Source organism: Mercenaria mercenaria, chromosome 6, assembly GCF_021730395.1.
Source record: "Mercenaria mercenaria strain notata chromosome 6, MADL_Memer_1, whole genome shotgun sequence".
Lineage (NCBI taxonomy): Eukaryota > Metazoa > Mollusca > Bivalvia > Venerida > Veneridae > Mercenaria > Mercenaria mercenaria.
In genome coordinates, this window is record NC_069366.1 from 14,860,071 (window position 1) to 14,881,146 (window position 21,076).

A 21,076-nucleotide genomic window follows, 5' to 3' on the forward strand; every position below is an offset into this window, starting at 1 on the left:
ATTGAACCAAGAGTCATCTTACTTGGTCACTTTCAGTCCAATACAATACATATAGTTCTTATAGAGATACAGCTTGATACTTTGTTGAACATAAAAGTTTAGTCAAAAAAGGACCATAATTTCTCCCCAAATAAAAGATTGGGACAAAACAGTGCAAAGTAAAACAAGCAATAAAACAACAAATAAATTTCACAGAATGAACCTTAATATCCAGAAGTCCATTACATTTTAACACCAAATTCACTTACTGTTTCCTATCTCTTTCAGGAAAATGACTTTGTTAATGCATAATGTGAACGGTCATCTTTTAGGTGTATACCTCTAATATGAAGACTATGATACGTCAGTAGTGTTAAAGCAACAAATACTGCCTTTGAAAAATGTCTTTCATAATAAAACTTACCTTGCTGAAGATGATTATCTTTCAGATGTTCTGGTGCAGACACAGATTTTGGTACAGAAGACAACTTGCTGTGTAACTCCTTGGATTTCTTACTTAACATCTCCAAAATAACTGGATTCTGCAACATTCAATAAAATTTCATATAATATTTCTATAGAAGCAGACTAAATGTAGTTACCTTCAGGGGCATAAAAATCAAATTTAAAAGATGAAATGTCAATGTCATTGCAGGTAGAGGATTCGTATTGCATGGTAATACTTTTCTATCATGCTTATTTTTCATGCTTTTAACAGTTTATAACATATATTTTATTATGTGCTAATCTTGATAATTTGTAACCAGTCAGACTAACTAAACTAATAATTAGGTGATTTCTCATATTGTAATAAATGTACTTCAGACACAACACTTGGCGGCGTCTTTGATGCTTGCATCAATGAATTTCCTTGTACAGTTCTGTAATAAGGTCAGGGTGTGTATGTGCCTGTATGTTAGTAAAGTGTATAAAACCATCCCAGTCTTGGCTCTTAATACTTATCCCTTCATAACAAGGGTCTAGACATAAATAGTACATAGATAAACACTACAAAGACTTGCAAAACTTGACAGTGTCTGCAGCATTTTAAGCACATGAAATCATGAAACACACTTGTTTCTTCAAAATCTTGATATCTTAAAATACAAATAAGAGCAAACCTTTGTCATGTGTAATGGTGACTTGTTATGTTTATTCAAAGCATTAGGATTAGCACCATACTTGAGCAGGACACCTATAACATCAACATTTTCTGTACACACAGCATGATGGAGGCTTGTGTTGCCGTTTATATTACCAAGATTGATCGTACTGGAATGCTGAAATGTGTAAGGTATATTATGGTAAACTTGTCTACAAGAAATATGAGCCGCGCCATGAGAAAACCAACATAGTGGCTTTGCGACCAGCATGGATCCAGACCAGCCTGCGCATCCGCGCAGTCTGGTCAGGATCCATGCTGTTCGCTAACGGTTTCTCTAATTGTAATAGGCTTTGAAAGCGAACAGCATGGATCCTGACCAGACTGCGCGGATGCGCAGGCTGGTCTGGATCCATGCTGGTCGCAAAGCCACTATGTTGGTTTTCCCATGGCATGGCTCAATTATGAAAATGATCTTTCCTGATCGCTCTTCATAAATGTGCAGCAATCAATGCACACAACTGAAAAATATCACCAATGCTATAAGATCAACTGAACAGTAATTCTTTTCAATGCAACCCTAAAGGCCACAAGCAGACCCACTGCACTTAAATAATAAATGTTTAAGCTCTGGAGAGAAAGTAGATATTGTAAAACCCAGAAAAAAATGTCAATAAGTGACAATGACATTACTTCTCTCAGATTCACAATATAAGCTATCATTTCAAGTGTATGTACTGAACTGACAGAGGAATAAGGGAGGTAATTCAGATTAAAATACATCCAAGACACGGAAGCAATTTTTGGTCCCTCTGGCCTTTATCTTCGAGTCACTGACCCCAAAATCAATCCAGATATTCCTCAAATGACTGTTAATCAATGTATACATTTTGAAAGTAGTCACTATTATACTTTCTGACTTAAAATTTGAGTCCATAAATGAACAAATATCAATTGTTAAGTCAGGTCCTTGTTACCTTGAACTTTGATTCACTGACACTAAAAACACTAAAGGAATCTTCCTCTAGAACTTTTTCGTCACTGCATAATATCTGAAACCCATAGCTATTAACTTTATGACTTAACGAGTCATTCTGAACTTTGACCCTAATGGTCGAAATGCATTAGGGTTCCTCCACAGATGTTACTTAGTCATCAAGTATAGTTGAAAGATAGAGCTTTTATAATTTCTAAGAGTCTGAAAATGGAAAATGTTGACAGACAGATGGACAGTGCCATACCATAATTCTTCCTATCTTTACAAACCAGATATTCAACAAAGCCTAATTACCTTTAAGAGAAATGTAACAATGTGTAGGTTAGTTTTTGCTGCAGCAAGATGTAAAGGCTATTTCACCATGCTGTCTGTAGATTACATTAGCACCTCATATACAAGCGTCCTAACATAATATCATAGATAAACATACAAGACTTCAAAATTTAAGTGCTGCTTTTAGCACTGAAATCATGAACACATGTTATTTCAATCTTGATTACTTAAATATCAAATAAAGAAATTTATGTTAAGTGAATTCTATGTTTTTTATTCAAGAACTTTAGATTACACATATATGAGCAGGACAATAAGTGCAAACATTTCTGTAACAATACAAACATGAGGACGTGTTGCGTTTTTTAAAATTGATGTTGGAATCGAAATGTGTGTTTTTTGTCTTGAAAAATGCCACGTAATTTCGAACATCTACATGTCTTTGCGTTACTAGAATCCAACCAACTCGCATCGGCAGCTGACATAATATTCTTTCTTTTATACAATTGTATTAAGATACGTTATAAGATGATCTAGTCATATTTGTAATACCTTCCTTACACTATGGGTTCCAATGGCAGCAAAAAATATCTTTCTGATGTCTTCTTGTGACAATCTGACCCAATGAAAAATACCCATGCTTGACATGAACATATTTTTTCATGCAATCTAAAAAACACCTTCATTAAATATTTTCGTTTATCTCTGGATAGAAAGTATATGTAACAAAATGGCTAAAAATGTAATAGTGACCAGACTATTATTTTCAGATTCACACTAGATAAGCAATCATTTCACGTGTAATGACGCAACTGCCAAATGATTCAGGTAATTCGATAAAATAAAAAAAAAGTTTTTAATTCTTATTTTTTCGATCATGACAAAATCAATCATATTCTGAAATGATGTTAATCATGTACTACATTTTGAAAGTAGTCACATTATACTTTTTGTACTAAAATGGAGTCAAAATAAACAAAAATATGTAAGATCCTGTACTGTCTTGAACTTGTCATGACATAAAACATAAAATCATTCTCAACTTTTGATCACTGATAATATCTGATCCCCAACAATTATTTGACTTAAGAGTCATCAATTTGACTTAATGTCGAATGCATTAGTTCCAACAATGTTACTTAGTCATTCGTTCATAGGAAAGTGTTTCAATCTGAGCGAGAAATGGAAATGATGACGTTAATACATGCATACCAAATTCTCCTTTACAACCTATGTCAACAAACCCTATCTAGAAAATGTAAATTGGTGTTTTTGTGAAGAAATGTAAAGCTATTACACCATTGATCTGTATTTACATTAGCCACATAACCACTTCTCTACATCTGAAAAACAAATAAATGCTTTTTCCTTTACCTTAACCTGTATCATTTATATGGATGTCCAATCTTTCAATTTGAGCAGTACCTTAACTGTTAAGGTGCTAAAAAGATCTGACTGAATAGCGAACAGTGCAGACCATATCAACGCACGATGAGCTGATCTTGTCTGCAGGGTCGCAAAGGCAAACATTTGCCGCCAGCAGGCTAGGGTAGTTATTTCACTGCGTAAGTAAAGAGTCATGTTAAAGATGAATCTATAGTTTTTTTCTTTCATAGAATATCTTTTAAATTCACAATAGATAGGAAAATTTGATGCTGAAACATGAACAAATAAAAACAATAGGTCCCAGGCTGTTTTTGTGAAAAATGTTGGAACAACCCACTGTGCTGAAACTGCCAGCGCTTTCAACATTTCATAATTTTCTGCTGTTATAATACCAACCATAATATCATGCAGGCAGCACAATAGTTTGCTTTTTACAGATTTTATTATATTTATATGAAATCATGTCAATTTGTAATACTCTATCCTAACAATAAGGTACAATGAAAAAAATATGTTTCTATCATATTTGGCAACTTTTTTCATGAAAAATACCATAGTGAAGATTTTTTTTTAATTGAAAATCTTTCATGAATGTTATCATTTTCCTTGTTTAAGATATTGTATTGTAAGCATAAAAATGGCCTAAAATGATGGGCACCGCTAAATTAGTTAAGACCCTAGAATACAAACCTGTTTCGGACAGAAATGGTCCAAATCTGGCAAATTGATAATGATTGCTAAGTAAAAAGTTTAAATTTATTCTTTCTATAATGAATACTAATATCTGAAGGTGATATTGTTTATCAAGTACTCAGTCAATTATCTTATTATAGTAAAAAATGTCTTGTACTAATGCGATTAAACACACCATAAAAATAGCAAGATACCTGTCAGGCATGATACTTGTCATACAACATAAACCAGTACACATTTGATTACGTATAACTATCAAAAATGTTATTCATCAAGATCCTCAATTTAAGATTGTCTGTAACATGTTTCAACAATGTTGACTTCAGTTCATTTTTCCATAGAAAGTGTCGGCTGCGCAGAAAGATGCGCATAAAAAACTATAGGAATTCCCTTTAAAAGCACTAAGGTGGGGGAAGATATCAGAAAACACAAATCTAAATGAAATTTGGAGTTGATTGGTGAATGGACATCACATATCAAGATTCAAGAAAATCAATCCTGCAATACATGAAAAATATATCAAATATATTTCAAGTTTTGGTGCTAGCAGTTTACTCATACAGTGAAACCATTTTAGTAAGCCTCAGTCCTAAAGCAGAGTAGAAACTGCAAGGAAAACTTAACATTTATTAAGAGATACTACTTGCATTCTTACAAATAAACAAAGCCTGACCTCAGCTTAAAACACGCCACAATAGCAGAATGACCTACCTCAGACTGGTGATTGGTTATGTACCATGCTTGAATGACCTACCTCCGACTGATTATGGCAGCATACCAGAATGACTTAACTCCAACTGGTTATAGCAGCATGCCAGAATGACCTACATCTGAATGATTACAGTATGATGCCAGAATGACCTACCTCTGACTTTTTATGGCAGCATGCCAGAATGACTTACCTGCAACTGGATATTGCAGCAAGCAGGAATGACCAATCTCCAACTGGTTAATGCAGAATGCCAGAACGGATCGGTTATGGTACCGTGCCAGAATGACCCACAGGCGACTGGGTACAACAGCAAGCCAGAAAGACCAACCTAAGACAAGGTACTGCAGCATGCTAGAATGACCTACCTCCGACTGGTTATGGTAGCATGCCCGAATGACCTACCTCTGACTGGTTATGGTAGCATGCTAGAATGACCTACCTCCGACTGGTTATGGTAGCATGCCAGAATGACCTACCTCCGACTGGTTATGGTAGCATACCAGAATGACCTACCTCTGACTGGTTATGGCAGCATGCTAGAATGACCTACCTCCGACTGGTTATGGTAGCATACCAGAATGACCTACCTCCGAGGATAAACACAACCTCCGACTGGTTATGGTAGCATGCCAGAATGACCTATCTCCGACTGGTTATGGTAGCATGCCAGAATGACCTACCTCCGACTGGTCATGGTAGCATGCCAGAATGACCTACCTCCGACTGGTTATGGTAGCATGCCAGAATGACCTACCTCCGACTGGTTATGGTAGCATGCCAGTATGACCTACCTCCGACTGGTCATGGTAGCATGCCAGATGTAGTGGTGTTATATGTTTGTGTGTCTGTACATTCACAAATGCTCCTTTCTTCAACAACAGCTCTAAGACCTCCATATTGTTCTCTATCACAGATATGCGACAACCCCTTCTGTTCTGTACAGTTCACAGTAATGTCTATACACTGGTAATGTGAAAACATACAGAGTAATTAAACATAAACTTTAATGTTAAATGGACACATTACATAAATATTGTCATGTACATGAGATTATCGTAAGATAGTTATGCGTTCATGTACATCAAGCACTTTCAAAAGCTCAAATATATTTTCATCATTTGAAAAGTCTTTTTGAAGGCTATCTAGACATAATTGTCTTCTTTACTATATGTGTAACTTTAAAAGAGCATTTTATGAAATTTCCAAAGGCCATGTGCAATTCAAATAACTTAAAGGTGTTCAAGTTTACTTTACTGTGATAAACATGTATTTCTATAAATTTGGTCAAATCCTTGAAACCTGTAGGAGTTTAGACAAGGATTTTAGCACTGACAGTTGGAAAGCTGAAACAAGGCAGCAACAGTATGTGTTATCAAAATTTAAAGCAAGGTGACAGTTTGCATGCATAAAGAAACATATGAGCCGTGCCATGAGAAAACCAACATAGTGGGTTTGCGACCAGCATGGATCCAGACCAGCCTGCGCATCCGCGCAGTCTGGTCAGGCTCCATGCTGTTCGCTTTTAAAGCCTACTGCAATTAGAGAAACCGTTAGCGAACAGCATGGATCCTGACCAGACTGCGCGGATGCGCAGGCTGGTCTGGATCCATGCTGGTCGCAAAGCCACTATGTTGGTTTTCCCATGGCACGGCTCACATCTGCTTACACTGGAATTGATTTATTTCAGCTGCTAATAATTCCGATAACAACAGCATTGAGATAATGATTACGATCAAGTTGTTGATGATGGTGATGATTGAAATGATATTTGGTGATTATAAAAAAGGCCAAACTAGTCATGCTGATGAAAAGAGCAATAAATGCATGTAGTTCACATGCTGACTGTATATGATCTCAAGGTGATGAAAGCTGAGGACTAAGATTGTTATAATATTGGGCTATTACATGCTTTTTGTGGTATAACATCCCAGAAACCAGAGGGAATTGGTTGGTGTCCAAGTTCAGAGCCCATTACCAAAGGATTTTTCAGAATTATGTAGCAGAAAACATTTTTAATATGTAATAACGCTATTTTAACATAAAATGTATAAAATGTTGAATTCAATTCTTTTTATACTTGTTTTAATTATGCATGATAGGGCCTTCATACTTCTAAAGTTGAGCAATATTTCCTGCAGAACTCATGCATATTTCTTAATGAAAATCCAATAATCTTTTTGTTACATACTTGTACTACATTTATGATCATTACATAAATTATATAAATTTGTTTGCAAGCCTGAGTAAAAATCGGCGTAAAAGAACTTTTAAACATGACAACCTCCATGAAACTGACGTCACAAATGACATCACTCACCTGATATGAAATTTGAACGTCAATATGGAAAAATATTGACGTTTCAGAATCCACTGTAACGTAATGGAGTTTGTAAACGAGCATGTAATAATGATAGAATTATGACAAACAACAAAGATGATAAAGGGAAAGGCAAATGAGCTGCACCATAAGAAAACCAACATAGTGCGTTTGCAACGAGCATGGATCCAACCCAGCCTGCGTATCTGCGCAATCTGGTCAGGACCAATGCTGTTTGCAAACGGTTTCTCTAATTGCAATAGGCTTTGAAAGCAAACAGCATGGATCCTGACCAGACTGCATGGATGCACAGGCTGGTCTGGATCCATGCTGGTAATAAATGCACTATGTTGGTTTTCTCATGGCCTGGCTCAAATCATTCTGAGTAGCAGTTACAGGCTGACTGTCAAGTCATGCTCCTTACCAACATAGGGCGAACATTCCACAACAGAAACTTTGTAAATAAATGGGACAACTACAGGTAAAATCGCATTCCTTATCTACTGCAACAATACAATATGTAAAATTTCTCTAAAATAACTACACACTTCTTAGTAAATACAATCAAAGGCCTGAATGGCCTGAGTCGGCTAATGATTGATGTACTGACAGTATAGTCTACCAGTTTCAGTTTGTTTTTAGTTTTTTTTTCTTAAATTTCATAACACAGCTCGATATTTACCCAAAATATTATATCCGGATACGATTACACTTTTCTCCAGTTTGAACAATATATTTTACAAATTGTGATGATACGAAGACATTTAGCAGCAATTGGCAGTATCTGACATTGAAGTTTACGGTTAAATTACCTCTTATTTAAATCTTTTCATAAAAAAGTTGTTTCATTTCGCCAAACATAGACGATCTACTTTCGATTTCAAAAACTACAAGAAAATACAATTTAATGTTTCGCCGATTTGTTTATTTCTCGAAAAACAAGAATTAAAATCATTTTTAATATCTGTAGTAACTAAACAAACCAGTAAGAGCTTCTTCTTCCGATAATTTATCCGTTTACTGACTGCAAAATTCATGTGTGTGTGTAGAAACCCACGCAAAGTTTATAGAAATCATACGATGCGTGTATACGTTCAATGTGGGAGAATTAAGGCTGATCGGGATCGGCTATGTTACCTAACGCATCCAGATGATTCAGATTTTGTTTTTAAAAAAGCATTGTGTGCATTTCTGTAATTTTATATACGTTTAGAAATTATTAGACATGCGTATTTGCATTATTTCTATACGTAATTTACGCTAATACGCATCTTATCTGGAGCCCTGTGGAACTATTTTTTTGTCTTTCGCTGGATGTTACGCAAGCTTTGTAAGCCTGCACAATTCATAAAATGCACATTTATGCTTAATGAGTTACATTCGAGTATTGCACAATTACAAGTCATAAATATGACAGATTACATCGTATATTGGTCATAGCAAAGGGAATTCACGCAACTTAATTTCATTCTTGCAGTGAACTGTTTGAAGTTTGAGAAATCTAATGGAACTACATCGCTTCACTGTGTTATTTGGTCCATTTAGACTTAGAGAATCGCTGGATAGCAAGGACTCGTCAAAACGATTACATCGTTTAGCCGACTCAATAAAATCATAAAAAGTCACATTATTACAACATATATAACAGAAAGTAAACATTCACTAGTATCTAACAACTTAAAAAATAAAAAAAATAACACAGTACTGGTTGGGAACCATTTTCCGGACAGAACCAGTTTCCGGACACGTGTAATATCCGCTTTATTTTGTTGTTATTCATGTAATTGTTTCATCTAAATCATTTAGATATTTGTTCTTCATGTTTACAACAAACCACTATTTTATAAGGCTGTATAATGTTTAGGTTTTTGATGATAACTCACATGCGTTTACAAAACAACTTTCTGTCTTAACGGGGCATGAAGATAGCGTTGCACATGCGCAGTAGTTCACACATGCCGAGGTATCAAGTGGGGAAGAAATAATCAAACTATATAATGATTGTCTGCTGATAGCATGTTCTTCTTTTAATTTCACGCTAAAAGTTACGTAAGATGCAGGGCTGTCGATTTTTGCACTAATTTTATTCTATATCTATTGGAATTATCAAGAATTCGTATAAGACGAAATTCGAGTTTTTTATAGTCAACCTCGGTTTGCTTTTGTAGCTGCTATTGAACGTCGGGTTATGTTTCATGTGCACTTTTGAAGAGATGAATGATAAAGAAAGGTGTAGAAATACTTTAATTACTTATTTTGATATCAAATTAACAACAAAACACCCTCAAAATATTTGTCCGGATACTGGTTTACCTGACGGGAAAAATAACTTATTTTAGTGACCCCATTTGAAGCCCCATGGAAAACATATTTTACGTCACAACGGGATGCTGATTACAACATCGGATGTGGAAGGAGCTGAAGTTTGTGCAATGTGGGCTTCATTTATGTCAAATATATTTTTTAGGAAATAATGGAGCCGAAATATGAAAATGTGTCCGGAAAATGGTTCCCAACCAGTAATCTTTTATATTTGCATAAAATTACATTGTATTTACTTCTTCAAATTATCTTTCAACCAACCTTCTGTATATGTTGACATTTCTCACATTGGCACAATGGATGACATAGTTTGGCAGCTATATTCTCTGAGAGCACTGGGGTTGTAGGAGGAGATATGGGACTGTCCTCCGAGGAACTTGAAGTATCTACCCAACCAAAGTAATACTCAACCTGAAATAATTGTCAAATACAGATCCAAAATAACAATTCAAGTACACCTCAAATACCAACTATTTTCTCTGTAATATGACTGTAATTCTGACAGGCTTCCACTTTGATATAAGATTCTATTTTATACTTTTCAGTGAAAAACTGGAAATTATCAGTGCTATATTACCTATATCAGTCACACTCTGGGTGATATAGTTTTATTGATCTTCTTGAATTCTTCATGTAAAACAGGATGAAAATTGTAGTCATGCTTTGTTCTTTGCAGTATATTTCTCATTTCAAACAACATTGCTTGATCAGAATATTTTAACATGGTTCCTTTAAGGGTATCAATATCTTGAAACAAAAAAACAGATTGGCACACAAAACTGCAACCATTTTTTTTCATTCTATTTTACTAACCAAAGGTAGGTCCCTGTTAGCTATTGCTTTGTAGAGCTTTTCAATCTGTTTGGAGTTTGCCTGGTCAAGGGAGGCAACTGCTGGAGTAGTAGGTGACATCATCTCACTGCTAGAGTTATCTAATAGTTGTATAGGTGGTCTGGGCTTCACATCTATCACTTCAAATCCAAGTGGTGTCTACAACAAAATCTGTACATGCAATATCTGAATTTGCATGATAATTTACAGAAAGCAGAAATTAAAATCCTGCAAAGAGGCCAGTTACAACATAAAGAAACAAATAATTCTAATTGTTTTCATTTAAACATCTGTCCAGCTCTATTGAGAACCTTCAATTGTAACTACAATGCTCACTATAAAATTCTCCTGTCATGAAACGAAATAAAGATGTAAACTGAATCAGCAGAATGCTTTTAAATGGTTGAAAATTATAAGAAGCAACTTTGGTGAACTCTATGTTAGTGCATACATTTACACAAAGAGACAATATTAAAATAGAATAAATTAACTCTGCTGATGAATCCAGTCTTGACCTCCGTTCATCTACAAAAGCAACACAGCATGAAGTCTGTCATTCTGTATTTCTAAGGTGTATCACTCTAAGTGTTTAAGGAAGGCAAAAGTTCATGAAAATTTGAGAACCTTATAATTCACTTAAAATAATTTTCTTTTCCGAAAAAAATTTTACATGTACATACAACTTGTACATACCTTATCTTGTGTATGTGTAGAGGAACTGTCAGGGGTAGCTTGGTATGGTGAGGAAGGGGTAGGGGTGTTTACTGAAGAAGGGTTTGCTGTAGTTATGTGGTTGTGTACAGGCAAGTTCTTTGGCTTCTATTTAAAGAAAAAGAAACAATCGGACATATAACATTTTCTAGATATATAATGTTTCGCTGTATCATCATAGACAGAAAGGGTATCCGAAGTGAAAATGAAAGTGAAAATTGTAAATTGTAATTATACTGACAATATTTAGGAAAATATTCCAAAATGAAACAAGCTAACAGGATGTGTAGTATTTATGTTGGGCAATATATATTGTTATGCAAATGATAAAATGACATCCTATACACAATTTTCCCATGCATTGCAAGTTTTCAGTGGAGAATTATTCGGCCATTTTACACAAAACAGAGATATATTTAGAGTAGTATCAAGCCAAAAAATATATCAGATGAGTCTACAGGCATCTTGCAATATTATAATCACTGACTAGAAGAGAAAAGCTGTCACATCTTTAGGCAGTGGTGCATACACAAGGAAAAAGAATACAGGCTATGTCTATAGTCATACCACAGGTTGTCTGATGATCATTGGGGGTGGATCATTCATCACAATTTGTAACTGTTTCTTTATATCAGCATTTTGAGCAACATTGTGCGGTGTTTGACGTTTTCTGTTCCTGACACAAGGGTCTGCTTCTGACTCCAGTAGGAAATTGACAATACCATCTATAACAGACAATACACCACTATAGTTTCAGAAGACTCTGCGGCATACACTGACAACTTACCAAATTATGATTTGACCATTAACAACTTTCTAACATAACACAACAGCTACTGCTCTATATCAGTAGCTATCAGTAATAATCATTATCAGTTAATAAATGTTATTTTCCATGTTCCCATTTCAGGTTAAACAATAACTGTCTCTGTAAGAGAAATATGCTCCCAAAGCAGGTTTTGACACAAAAGCCTATCAAATGAGAGCAGAAGAAATGATACAAAACTGTCTTTACTAGTGAATACATTTATTCTCCCTGATCAAGCATGACTACCTTAGCAAAAGCATTTTGTCTGTATATTTAAGGACCATAATTAGTATGTCTTTGTCGAAATATAAAAATATAGACTGACCATATCCCCATCTTGCTGCCATATGTAATGGTGTATCTCCCATGTCATTTTGAGCATTCACATTTAATTTGTTCTTTAAAATGTCAAGGAACAGGATTGCCTTCACACACTGAAATATAGCAGTAATATCAATACACAGGATTTTTTTATTTGTTTTTTGTTGGGTTTAAGGTTGCACCAATGCAATTATAGGCCATAGGGCGAATTTCCAGCTTTGATGGCAGACAAGGCCCAATGTGCCCCTCTGTGCATTATTTCATCACTGGCAGGCACCTTGTTAGAACCACAGACCTTGCGTAAGCAAGCCAGATGTCTTCCTCACATGAGGATTAAACATCCCGTGTGAGGCTCGAACCCACATGGGTGAGAAGCAAGTGATTTAAAGTCAGTGACCTTAATCGCTAGGCCACAGAGGCACCCAATACACAGGATTGCCTTCACACTCAGTCGATATAGCAGAAATGTAAAAAATATAGCATTGTCTTCACACATTTAATTGTAGCATTAATGTCAAGGATCAGGACTGCCTTCACACACTGAAGTATAGCAGCAATGTCAGATATGTGACTGCATTCATAGCTGAAACAACAACACATTTTCATTGAGTTAGATAAAAGGTGACCTGGTAGTATAGTTGTAAAAAGGTTAACTGTCAATTTAGATGTCTGGGGTTCAAATCTGAGATGCTCTGGAGTGTCTTCTGCCTACAGCCTAATTTAGAGGCCAGTAAGGGTACTTCCAAGGAAAGACAGCTTTGTATGTATCAGTGCTACACAATGGGCACATTAACAATCTCTCTTGCTCTGTCCCACTGGTATGACTGCTCTGTGCCTGTACTAGTAGATAAATTTGGTGCCCCGAGTGGCTGTTTTTGAATGTATAATGCTTTTGAACATGTTTATCATGAAAAGGGCTTTATAAATCTAGTATAATAATAATAACAATAATAATGATGATATTAATAATAATAATAGTAATTATGAATAATCAAGTAAAGAGGTGACTAAAGCAATATAAAGAATAACTTACATCTTCATGTCCATTTTTAGCACATAAATGTAATGGTGTGTTTCCTTCATTGTCTTTAGCACCAATATCAGCACCAAAATGAACCAGTAGTAACTGTAATATAGCAGTCATTATTAATAATTCTAATATGCTTGTCTCTGTTAAAACACTCTGAAGCTGGAATGACGTCACATTAACGTGCGATGACGTCAAAGTTTTTGTTGCGACCAAGAAAGAGTGCTTCTATATTTTATCTAATGTTTGAGATTAAGGGCATATTAAAATCGAAATAATTTATAGCACAAGCGTGCTTTAACACTATTTATACACTCGGGTAGTAAAACGTCGTTCAAATAATTTCACTCAGGCTGCGCCCTCGTGAAATTATTACACCTGACGTATAACCACCCATCGTGCATAAATAGTGTTAAAGCACTCTTTTGCTATAAATTATTTCTTAAATCTGGTCTTTCCAGAGAGAAGATTTTAAAGGGTAAGGCAACGTTGTTCTTATGTTAATTTTGTCAGCTGGGATTTCTTAAAACATTTAAAGAAGTGAAAGAATTTTCAAAATCGGAGTAAAAATGAGAAAGTTATGAGCATTTAAATTTTTGGTCAAATTGGCGGCCATTTTGTTTCCATGGCAACAAAAAACAAAATGGCAGATTTATTAAATTTTTAGATACACATTTAAACTGTAGTTACTTATTTCTGTAAAATAATTTCTCTACTTTTTCCAGCTGTAATGAAAGAAATTATCATGTTTTACACCTTACACTCAAGAAACATATGAAAATCAATTTATTTAAAAGGTTATTTAAATAAAGAATTCAGCAGTGTGTAAATGACGTCATAAACACTAAAATGGCTGCCTCCATGATCAGCCATTTTCTTCAATTTCAAACTGCCATATCTTTTTCAATAGTGGTCCGATTTTAAAAATTCTTTCAGCATTATGAAAGGCTTGGGGATGGCTTTCATATAAAAGTAACTTAGTGTCAGGCTTTTGTTACCCTTTAATCTTTTCACACTGCCATACTAAAATAAATTAATAAAAGCATTTTCTCACCTCTGTTTCAAATGTTGTCTGCGAAATTACAGTAAAATTTTACCATAACTGTCTATCAATGCTTAATTTAAGCACTCACCAAGTCATGTTCACATAGCTACCATTCAAAAATCATACACTATTACACAAAATTAATTAAGTATATTGGACTACTAATTCGAAGACTATTTCATAAATACATACAATGATATTCTGAAAGCCTTTCTGTGCAGCCAGATGTAGTGGTGTACAACCAAGATAATCTGTAGCATCAGTCAAACATCCATGTTTAGCAAGAATGTCTATCAATGCTCCCTGTCCATAAAATGCTGCTATATGCAAGGCTGAATGATAAAAAACATATTAATTTGTAAGATGCTATAAACTACATTATCTGTGTTAATCAGTTAAAGACAAACTTGAATTTCAAACCATACAAAACTAATATGTTTTCATTTCAAATATCTTGTCAAACAAAGTTTGCTGATTATTTTTCAAAATCAAGGTTAATCTTGGTAACCCTAGCAAGACCAAATTTTTCTACAAGCAACCATTAAATCTCTATGCATATGGAATCCTATAGTCCATATGTTGTGATATTGCCTCATAATTTTGCTGGGCCACAGTGAAATCTTAAAGAAAAAAATAGGTAAGTTCATTTCTGATGTCAAGTAATCAAACAGTTATTGTACAGTTTGCTAGTCAATAGTCCAAACAACCTGATTGTTGACCTATAATGATACAGATTAAAAGAGACAAACCAACCTGTTCTACCCATATCATCTCTAGCTATAGATGACACTGCCCCCGAGTTCTGGGATGTGACAGCAGTAATTTCTGAACATTTATCACAAGTACATAAGGGATGGCACAACTTAGTAGATATATCCTCGGTAGTGGGTATAGGTTTTTTCAACATCAGACTGACTGCAGATTCGTCACCATACTGGACATACTGTATACAAATTATCATGGAGATTACATTTTCTATAAATTATTTCAGTTCAACAGCCTATGATTCTGTCACAGGTAAAACAAGAAGCTGTGTTCAATAAACGCTTGATGCCCCTAGTGGCATCCTTGTCGATACAAAGCAACCTAAGTCCAAAATGAGGTCAAGGTCAAACTGAGGTCAGGTGATGTTTGAAGATGAGGAATGGTCACAGGTTACATCTGCATTAGTATCAAGTCATTCTAGTAAGGAGTATTGATGCTAGAGGAAACAGTCCCATTTGGTTAACCAAGAGATGGCCAATACAAAGCAACCTAAGTCAAAAACGAGGTCAAGGTCAAACTGAGGTCAGGTGATGTTTGAAGATGAGGAATGGTCACAGGTTACATCTGCATTAGTATCAAGTCATTCTAGTAAGGGGTATTAATGCTAGACGAAACGGTCCGATTTGGTTAACCTCGTAAGGACGGAGGAACGGACGGACGGACGGGACAATCACTATATGCCTCCCGCATCAGTAGATGCCGGGGGCATAAAAACTTGTCCTAGGACAACTTCTTAACATCGTTGGTGAAGTGACACCTAAGGAAGTCAATTTCATGATAACATGCCTGATTTTTGCATTCAGACAAATGGAGGTACTAAGAGTGATACTGGAATCATTTAAATTTCATAGGTAAGTCATATGACCACTTTTAAAGTAATGCTAAATTCAAACACTTTGGGAATTATTTCAGGGGAATACTGTAATCACAACCTTTGGTAAACCTGCTGAATAATCATCAATACTTTTTTGGACTTTTTCACAACATCAAGGCAAAAATACAATCATTCTTCCTTTTGACATAAAAGGCAGTTCAAAAGAATTGAATAATCTCATTTATTTCATCTACCCGTAAATACATTCAATTTAATGATTTACTTGATATCTTCTTCCAAAATATGGCTAGATTCTAACTTAATATTCAAACTACTGTTTACATGGCCTAATATAATATCGATTATTAGACATACCTGGAAGAACTTTTCTTTGCTAGATGTAGAGCTGCCAGATGCCTGTCTATTAAACCCTGTTTCTTTACTGTAGCCTGCTGACTTAGTTTGCTAGAAATAAAAGTTGTTCTGTTTGATATCAAATGCATAACAATTGGAGCACTTGACATAATACATCAAATGCAAAACTTCCGATGGAAGAACTATTTTCTTGATAATTTTTTTCAATCCAGCATTATATTTCTTGATAAATTTTCCGTTACATACCATGTTTCTTGATGAATTTTCCATTACATACCATGTTTCTTGATAAATTTTCCATTACATACCATGTTTCTTGATAAATTTTCCATTATATACCATGTTTATTGATAAATTTTCCAATAAAGCACTATTTTCTTGATAACTCTTCCAGTACAGTACTTTTTCTTTGAAACCTTTCAGACTGGTACTAATATCTTTCAACTCAGAATTTTTTTTTTTTTCAAAAACGTAACAATTTTGTGTTAATTCGTTAAAACACCACAGTCTGTAAGTCTTTAAGATGAACATGAATGTGCTATTTACCTTTAAGTTACCGGAACTTATAAAATCTAGAGCAGCTTCAGTAGTTGCCAAGTAAAAACTGAAACAAGAAAAAATTCTCTTTTTAAAAACAGTTGAAACTCAATATCTGAAACTTGCTTATCTGAACACTCCCGCTATCTAGAAGACATTTTCAAGTCCCTTCCCAAAAACATGTGCATGAAATATCATTTTAAGTCATATTTTGACTACCTTGAAATAAAATGCTCAATCTGTTGGAATTCGAGATACTGAGTTTCAACTTAAGGTTATTTCTAGATATAAATAACACTCTCACATACATATAATTGATTTACAACTTCTGCAGCCAGTCTTGTATCACTGAATCATGTAATTCTTTCTTGAAACAACAAATAATCCATCCCGAGACCTACAATCTCGTTGTCTGAGATCAAATATGAACAGCAGAAAACTCAAAATTCAAAGGGATAGAGTCTGTTACTAAAAAAATACCAATTTTTTTAGTACCTTGTCTTTTTTTCATCCTTTCAAAATCCAGTGTAAATATCTGCCACTGTTTTATCACTTTTAATTCAGAGAACTTTTTGTTCACGAATAAATACAATTCGAAACTTCTGCTTCTTTCACAGGTTTAGAAATATAACTGTAACAAGAGCTCGCAGAACACGAAATGCCCCCCTTGATGCATTCAGTAATTGCATAAAGAAAAGAAATTATTTGGTTACAGTGCACTGGACGTTTGACATACTGACCTCAAATCAATAATTATGTATCATTTACCAGTCATAAATACTCTGTATCAAATGTGATCTTAAACCAAAGTATTCCCTAGTTATTTGGCAAAAAAAAAAGTTCTACTGTTCTTGGTCAATGTGATCTTGACCTTTGACCTACTGACCTCAAAATCAATAGGGGTCATCTGCTGGTCATGACCAACCTCCCGATCAACTTTCATGATCCTAGGCCCAAACATTCTTGAGTTATCATCCTGAAACCGTTTAACTACTCTGGGTCACTGTGGCCTTGACCTTTGACCTCAAAATCAATAGGCGTCATCTGCTCGTCATGATCAACATCCCTATTAAGTTTCGTGATCCTAGGCCCAAGCGTTCTTGAGTTATCATCCGGGGGGCATAATAAAACACAATTACTGCCGGAATTACTGTAATGTCAATCTAGGGAAATTATTTCTGAAAGGTACCTGAATTCATCACTCTCCGACATTTTTGCCATCTGGAAATGTTTCATGTACATCAGATTTGCAGTCCTGAAAATAGATAGAAACAAGGGTATACTATGACACTTACTTACTTTTCGAAACATTTTACATAAATGCTTAACTGAATAACTATATTTAACCCTTAGCCTGCTGCCTGTCAAGTGATTCTGCCTATGCGACCAGTGCAGACCAAGATCAGCCTGCACATCTGTGCATCCATTCAGTCAGTATATTTTTGGTAAGCACCCCTTTTAACAGTTAATGGTACTGTCCAAATTGAAAGATGGACAAGTTCATTATAGAAAATTATCAGGGTAAGGGTTACTTACCTTGAGATTGCTTTCAGAAATCAGCTTCAGTAATGTATGTACTTACAGATGTACAGCGTAAGAATAAAGAAGGAAATACATTTTATTTATAAACACGCAAAGAACAACAGGACCATGAAGGCTCTATATTACTAAACCAAAGATATAATGAAAAAACATTTCCGCCAAATTACTACAAAATTTGGTCTGCTTATTCCAAGGAAAAAATTTTCTACAGTCTAATAGGGGAACCTAGACTGGCACCTGACAGACATATATATATTTTTTGAAAAATCAAGATGTCTTTTAACAAATTCAGCAGAGGGTCACTCCACATACATTTCTGTAAAATTATTTCAAATTGGACCTATGGTTTAGAAGATGGCATTTGAAGACATTTCGATATTTAGCTCTTGTAGTAATGTTTTTCAACAAATCAAAATATCACTCTTGATATATGGTCACCTACAGGAAAATTCTGTCAAGTTAATATATCTAAATTGGAAAAATGGTTTAGAATTACGATATTTGTTGCATTTTTTTACCTTTGATGGCCATGTTTTTGACAAAGCATACTAACTGGAAAACTCTTGATAAAGAAGCATGTAGGGAATTATTTCAAAATTGGGTCTGCTGTTTCTGACTAAGGAAGTTTTAAAGTTTCCACTATATAAATACTTGTAAAGGTGACCAGGCCTCTAGTGGCCATTATTTACAATCAGAATAATTTGAACAACCTTTTTAGAGAGTAACCCAAGAAACATTAATTTGTATCAAGCCAGCAGTTTCTAACTAGATTTAAATGTTTCCAGTATATACAAACTGGGAAAGGTGACTAGGCCCTCTAGTGGCCACCTTTTTTACGGATCCGAATAATTTTAACACTCTTGGTAGACAGTAACCTGAGAAACATTAATTTGTGTGAAATAATTTCAAAATTTGGCCAGCAGTTTCTGACTAGATATATACATATTAGACAAGAGGGCCATGAAGGTCCTTGTATCGCTCACCTGACCTATTGACCTAAAGATCATCAAGATAGTTTCATTAAGATATGGTCATAAATGTGGCCTCTAAAGTGTTAACTAACTTTTTCTTTGATTTGACCCGGTGACCTAGTTTTTGACCCCACATGACCCAGATTCGAACTTGACCTAAAGATCATCAAGATTAACTTTCTGACTAAGATTCATGAAGATACAGTCATAAATGTGGCCTCTAGAATGTTAACAAGCTTTTCCTTTAATTTGACCGGGTGACCTAGTTTTTGACCCTACAAGACCCAGATTCAAACTGGATTTTGAGATTATCATGATTTACATTCTGACCAAGTTTCATGAAGATATAGTCATAAATGTGGCCTCTACAGTGTTAACAAGCTTTTCCTTTGAAACTGATTTGACCTGGTGACCTAGTTTCTGATCTCAGATGACCCAATATCAAACTCGGCTAAGATTTTATTAAGGGTAATATTCTGACCAAGTTTCATTAAGATCGGGCCAAAATTGTGACCTCTTGAGTGTTAACAAGCTTTTCCTTTGATTTGACCTGGTGACCTAGTTTTTAACCCCAGATGACCCAATATCGAACTTGTCCAAGATTTTATTGAGGGTAACATTCTGACCAAGTTTCATTAAGATTGGATCAAAATTGTGACCTCTAGAGTGTTAACAAGCTTTTCCTTTTATTTGACATGGTGACCTAGTTTTTGACCCCAGATGACCCAATATCGAACTCATCCAAGCTTTTATTGAGGGCAACATTCATTAAGATTGGGCCAAAATTGTGACCTCTAGAGTGTTAACAAGCTATTCCTTTGATTTGACCTATTTTTTGACCCCAGATGACCCATTATCGAACTCGTCCAAGATTTTATTGAGGGTAACATTCTGACCAAGTTTCATTAAGATTGGGTCAAAATTGTGACCTCTATAGAGTGTTAACAGTCAAACTATTGACGACGAACGGAAGACGGATACAGGGCGATCACAAAAGCCCACTTTTTTTTTAATACGCCAAATATGACAAGAAATTAAATTATACTTCTTCTTTTCTTTATTTTCTCTTAATTGCAGATTGCCCTAACTCTTTCAAGCCTCTGATTATGTAAAAGAATCCCCTACAGTGACGGCTGAATCAGCTTATGCGTAATCCTAAATATACATAACACTTACCAGTTTGGAATCTGTGACTTGAGAATAAGGTAAATAAGTAAAGGCAAAAGATCATCTGAAGTCATCACCAGTCCTATAAAAACAATTTCAATTTGATAATGTAGCACGGACATCTTCTACTGCTTCTTTGACAATTTTCCAACTTACAAAATGTAATATGACAACATGATATTACCAGTGAATGTAACTTAAAAATACATCTTGAAACATTTTCTTCAGAACATACTACGATTATGTAAGACGGTTTTTATTTTTAGTCAAGTTCAAGTAGTGAGGTAAACTTACAACTGTAGTATTCAATTTCATTCTTTTACAATTTAAGAAGTGTGGTAACTATATATGTAAAGGTTTTTTTCTTGAAATAAAAGAGAA

At 34.9% G+C, this 21,076-nt stretch overlaps 1 protein-coding gene across 1 annotated transcript in view; it reads right to left on the reverse strand.

Moving 5' to 3' along the window:
• LOC123549590 (ankyrin repeat domain-containing protein 27-like) overlaps positions 1-21,076 on the reverse strand; it is a 43,279-nt gene that overhangs the window by 7,246 nt on the left and 14,957 nt on the right. Inside the window, exons 11-27 of the mRNA XM_053546680.1 lie at positions 20,705-20,777; positions 18,205-18,270; positions 17,025-17,082; positions 16,479-16,568; positions 15,278-15,467; positions 14,717-14,856; positions 13,486-13,578; positions 12,457-12,565; positions 11,891-12,048; positions 11,306-11,431; positions 10,595-10,771; positions 10,043-10,192; positions 5,921-6,077; positions 5,333-5,470; positions 4,428-4,474; positions 1,101-1,259; positions 404-521 (exon numbers count right to left, since the gene is read on the reverse strand). Of these exons, the coding sequence (XP_053402655.1) occupies positions 404-521; positions 1,101-1,259; positions 4,428-4,474; positions 5,333-5,470; positions 5,921-6,077; positions 10,043-10,192; positions 10,595-10,771; positions 11,306-11,431; positions 11,891-12,048; positions 12,457-12,565; positions 13,486-13,578; positions 14,717-14,856; positions 15,278-15,467; positions 16,479-16,568; positions 17,025-17,082; positions 18,205-18,270; positions 20,705-20,777 (2,049 nt within the window). The remainder of the gene's footprint in view (positions 1-403; positions 522-1,100; positions 1,260-4,427; positions 4,475-5,332; positions 5,471-5,920; positions 6,078-10,042; positions 10,193-10,594; positions 10,772-11,305; positions 11,432-11,890; positions 12,049-12,456; positions 12,566-13,485; positions 13,579-14,716; positions 14,857-15,277; positions 15,468-16,478; positions 16,569-17,024; positions 17,083-18,204; positions 18,271-20,704; positions 20,778-21,076) is intronic.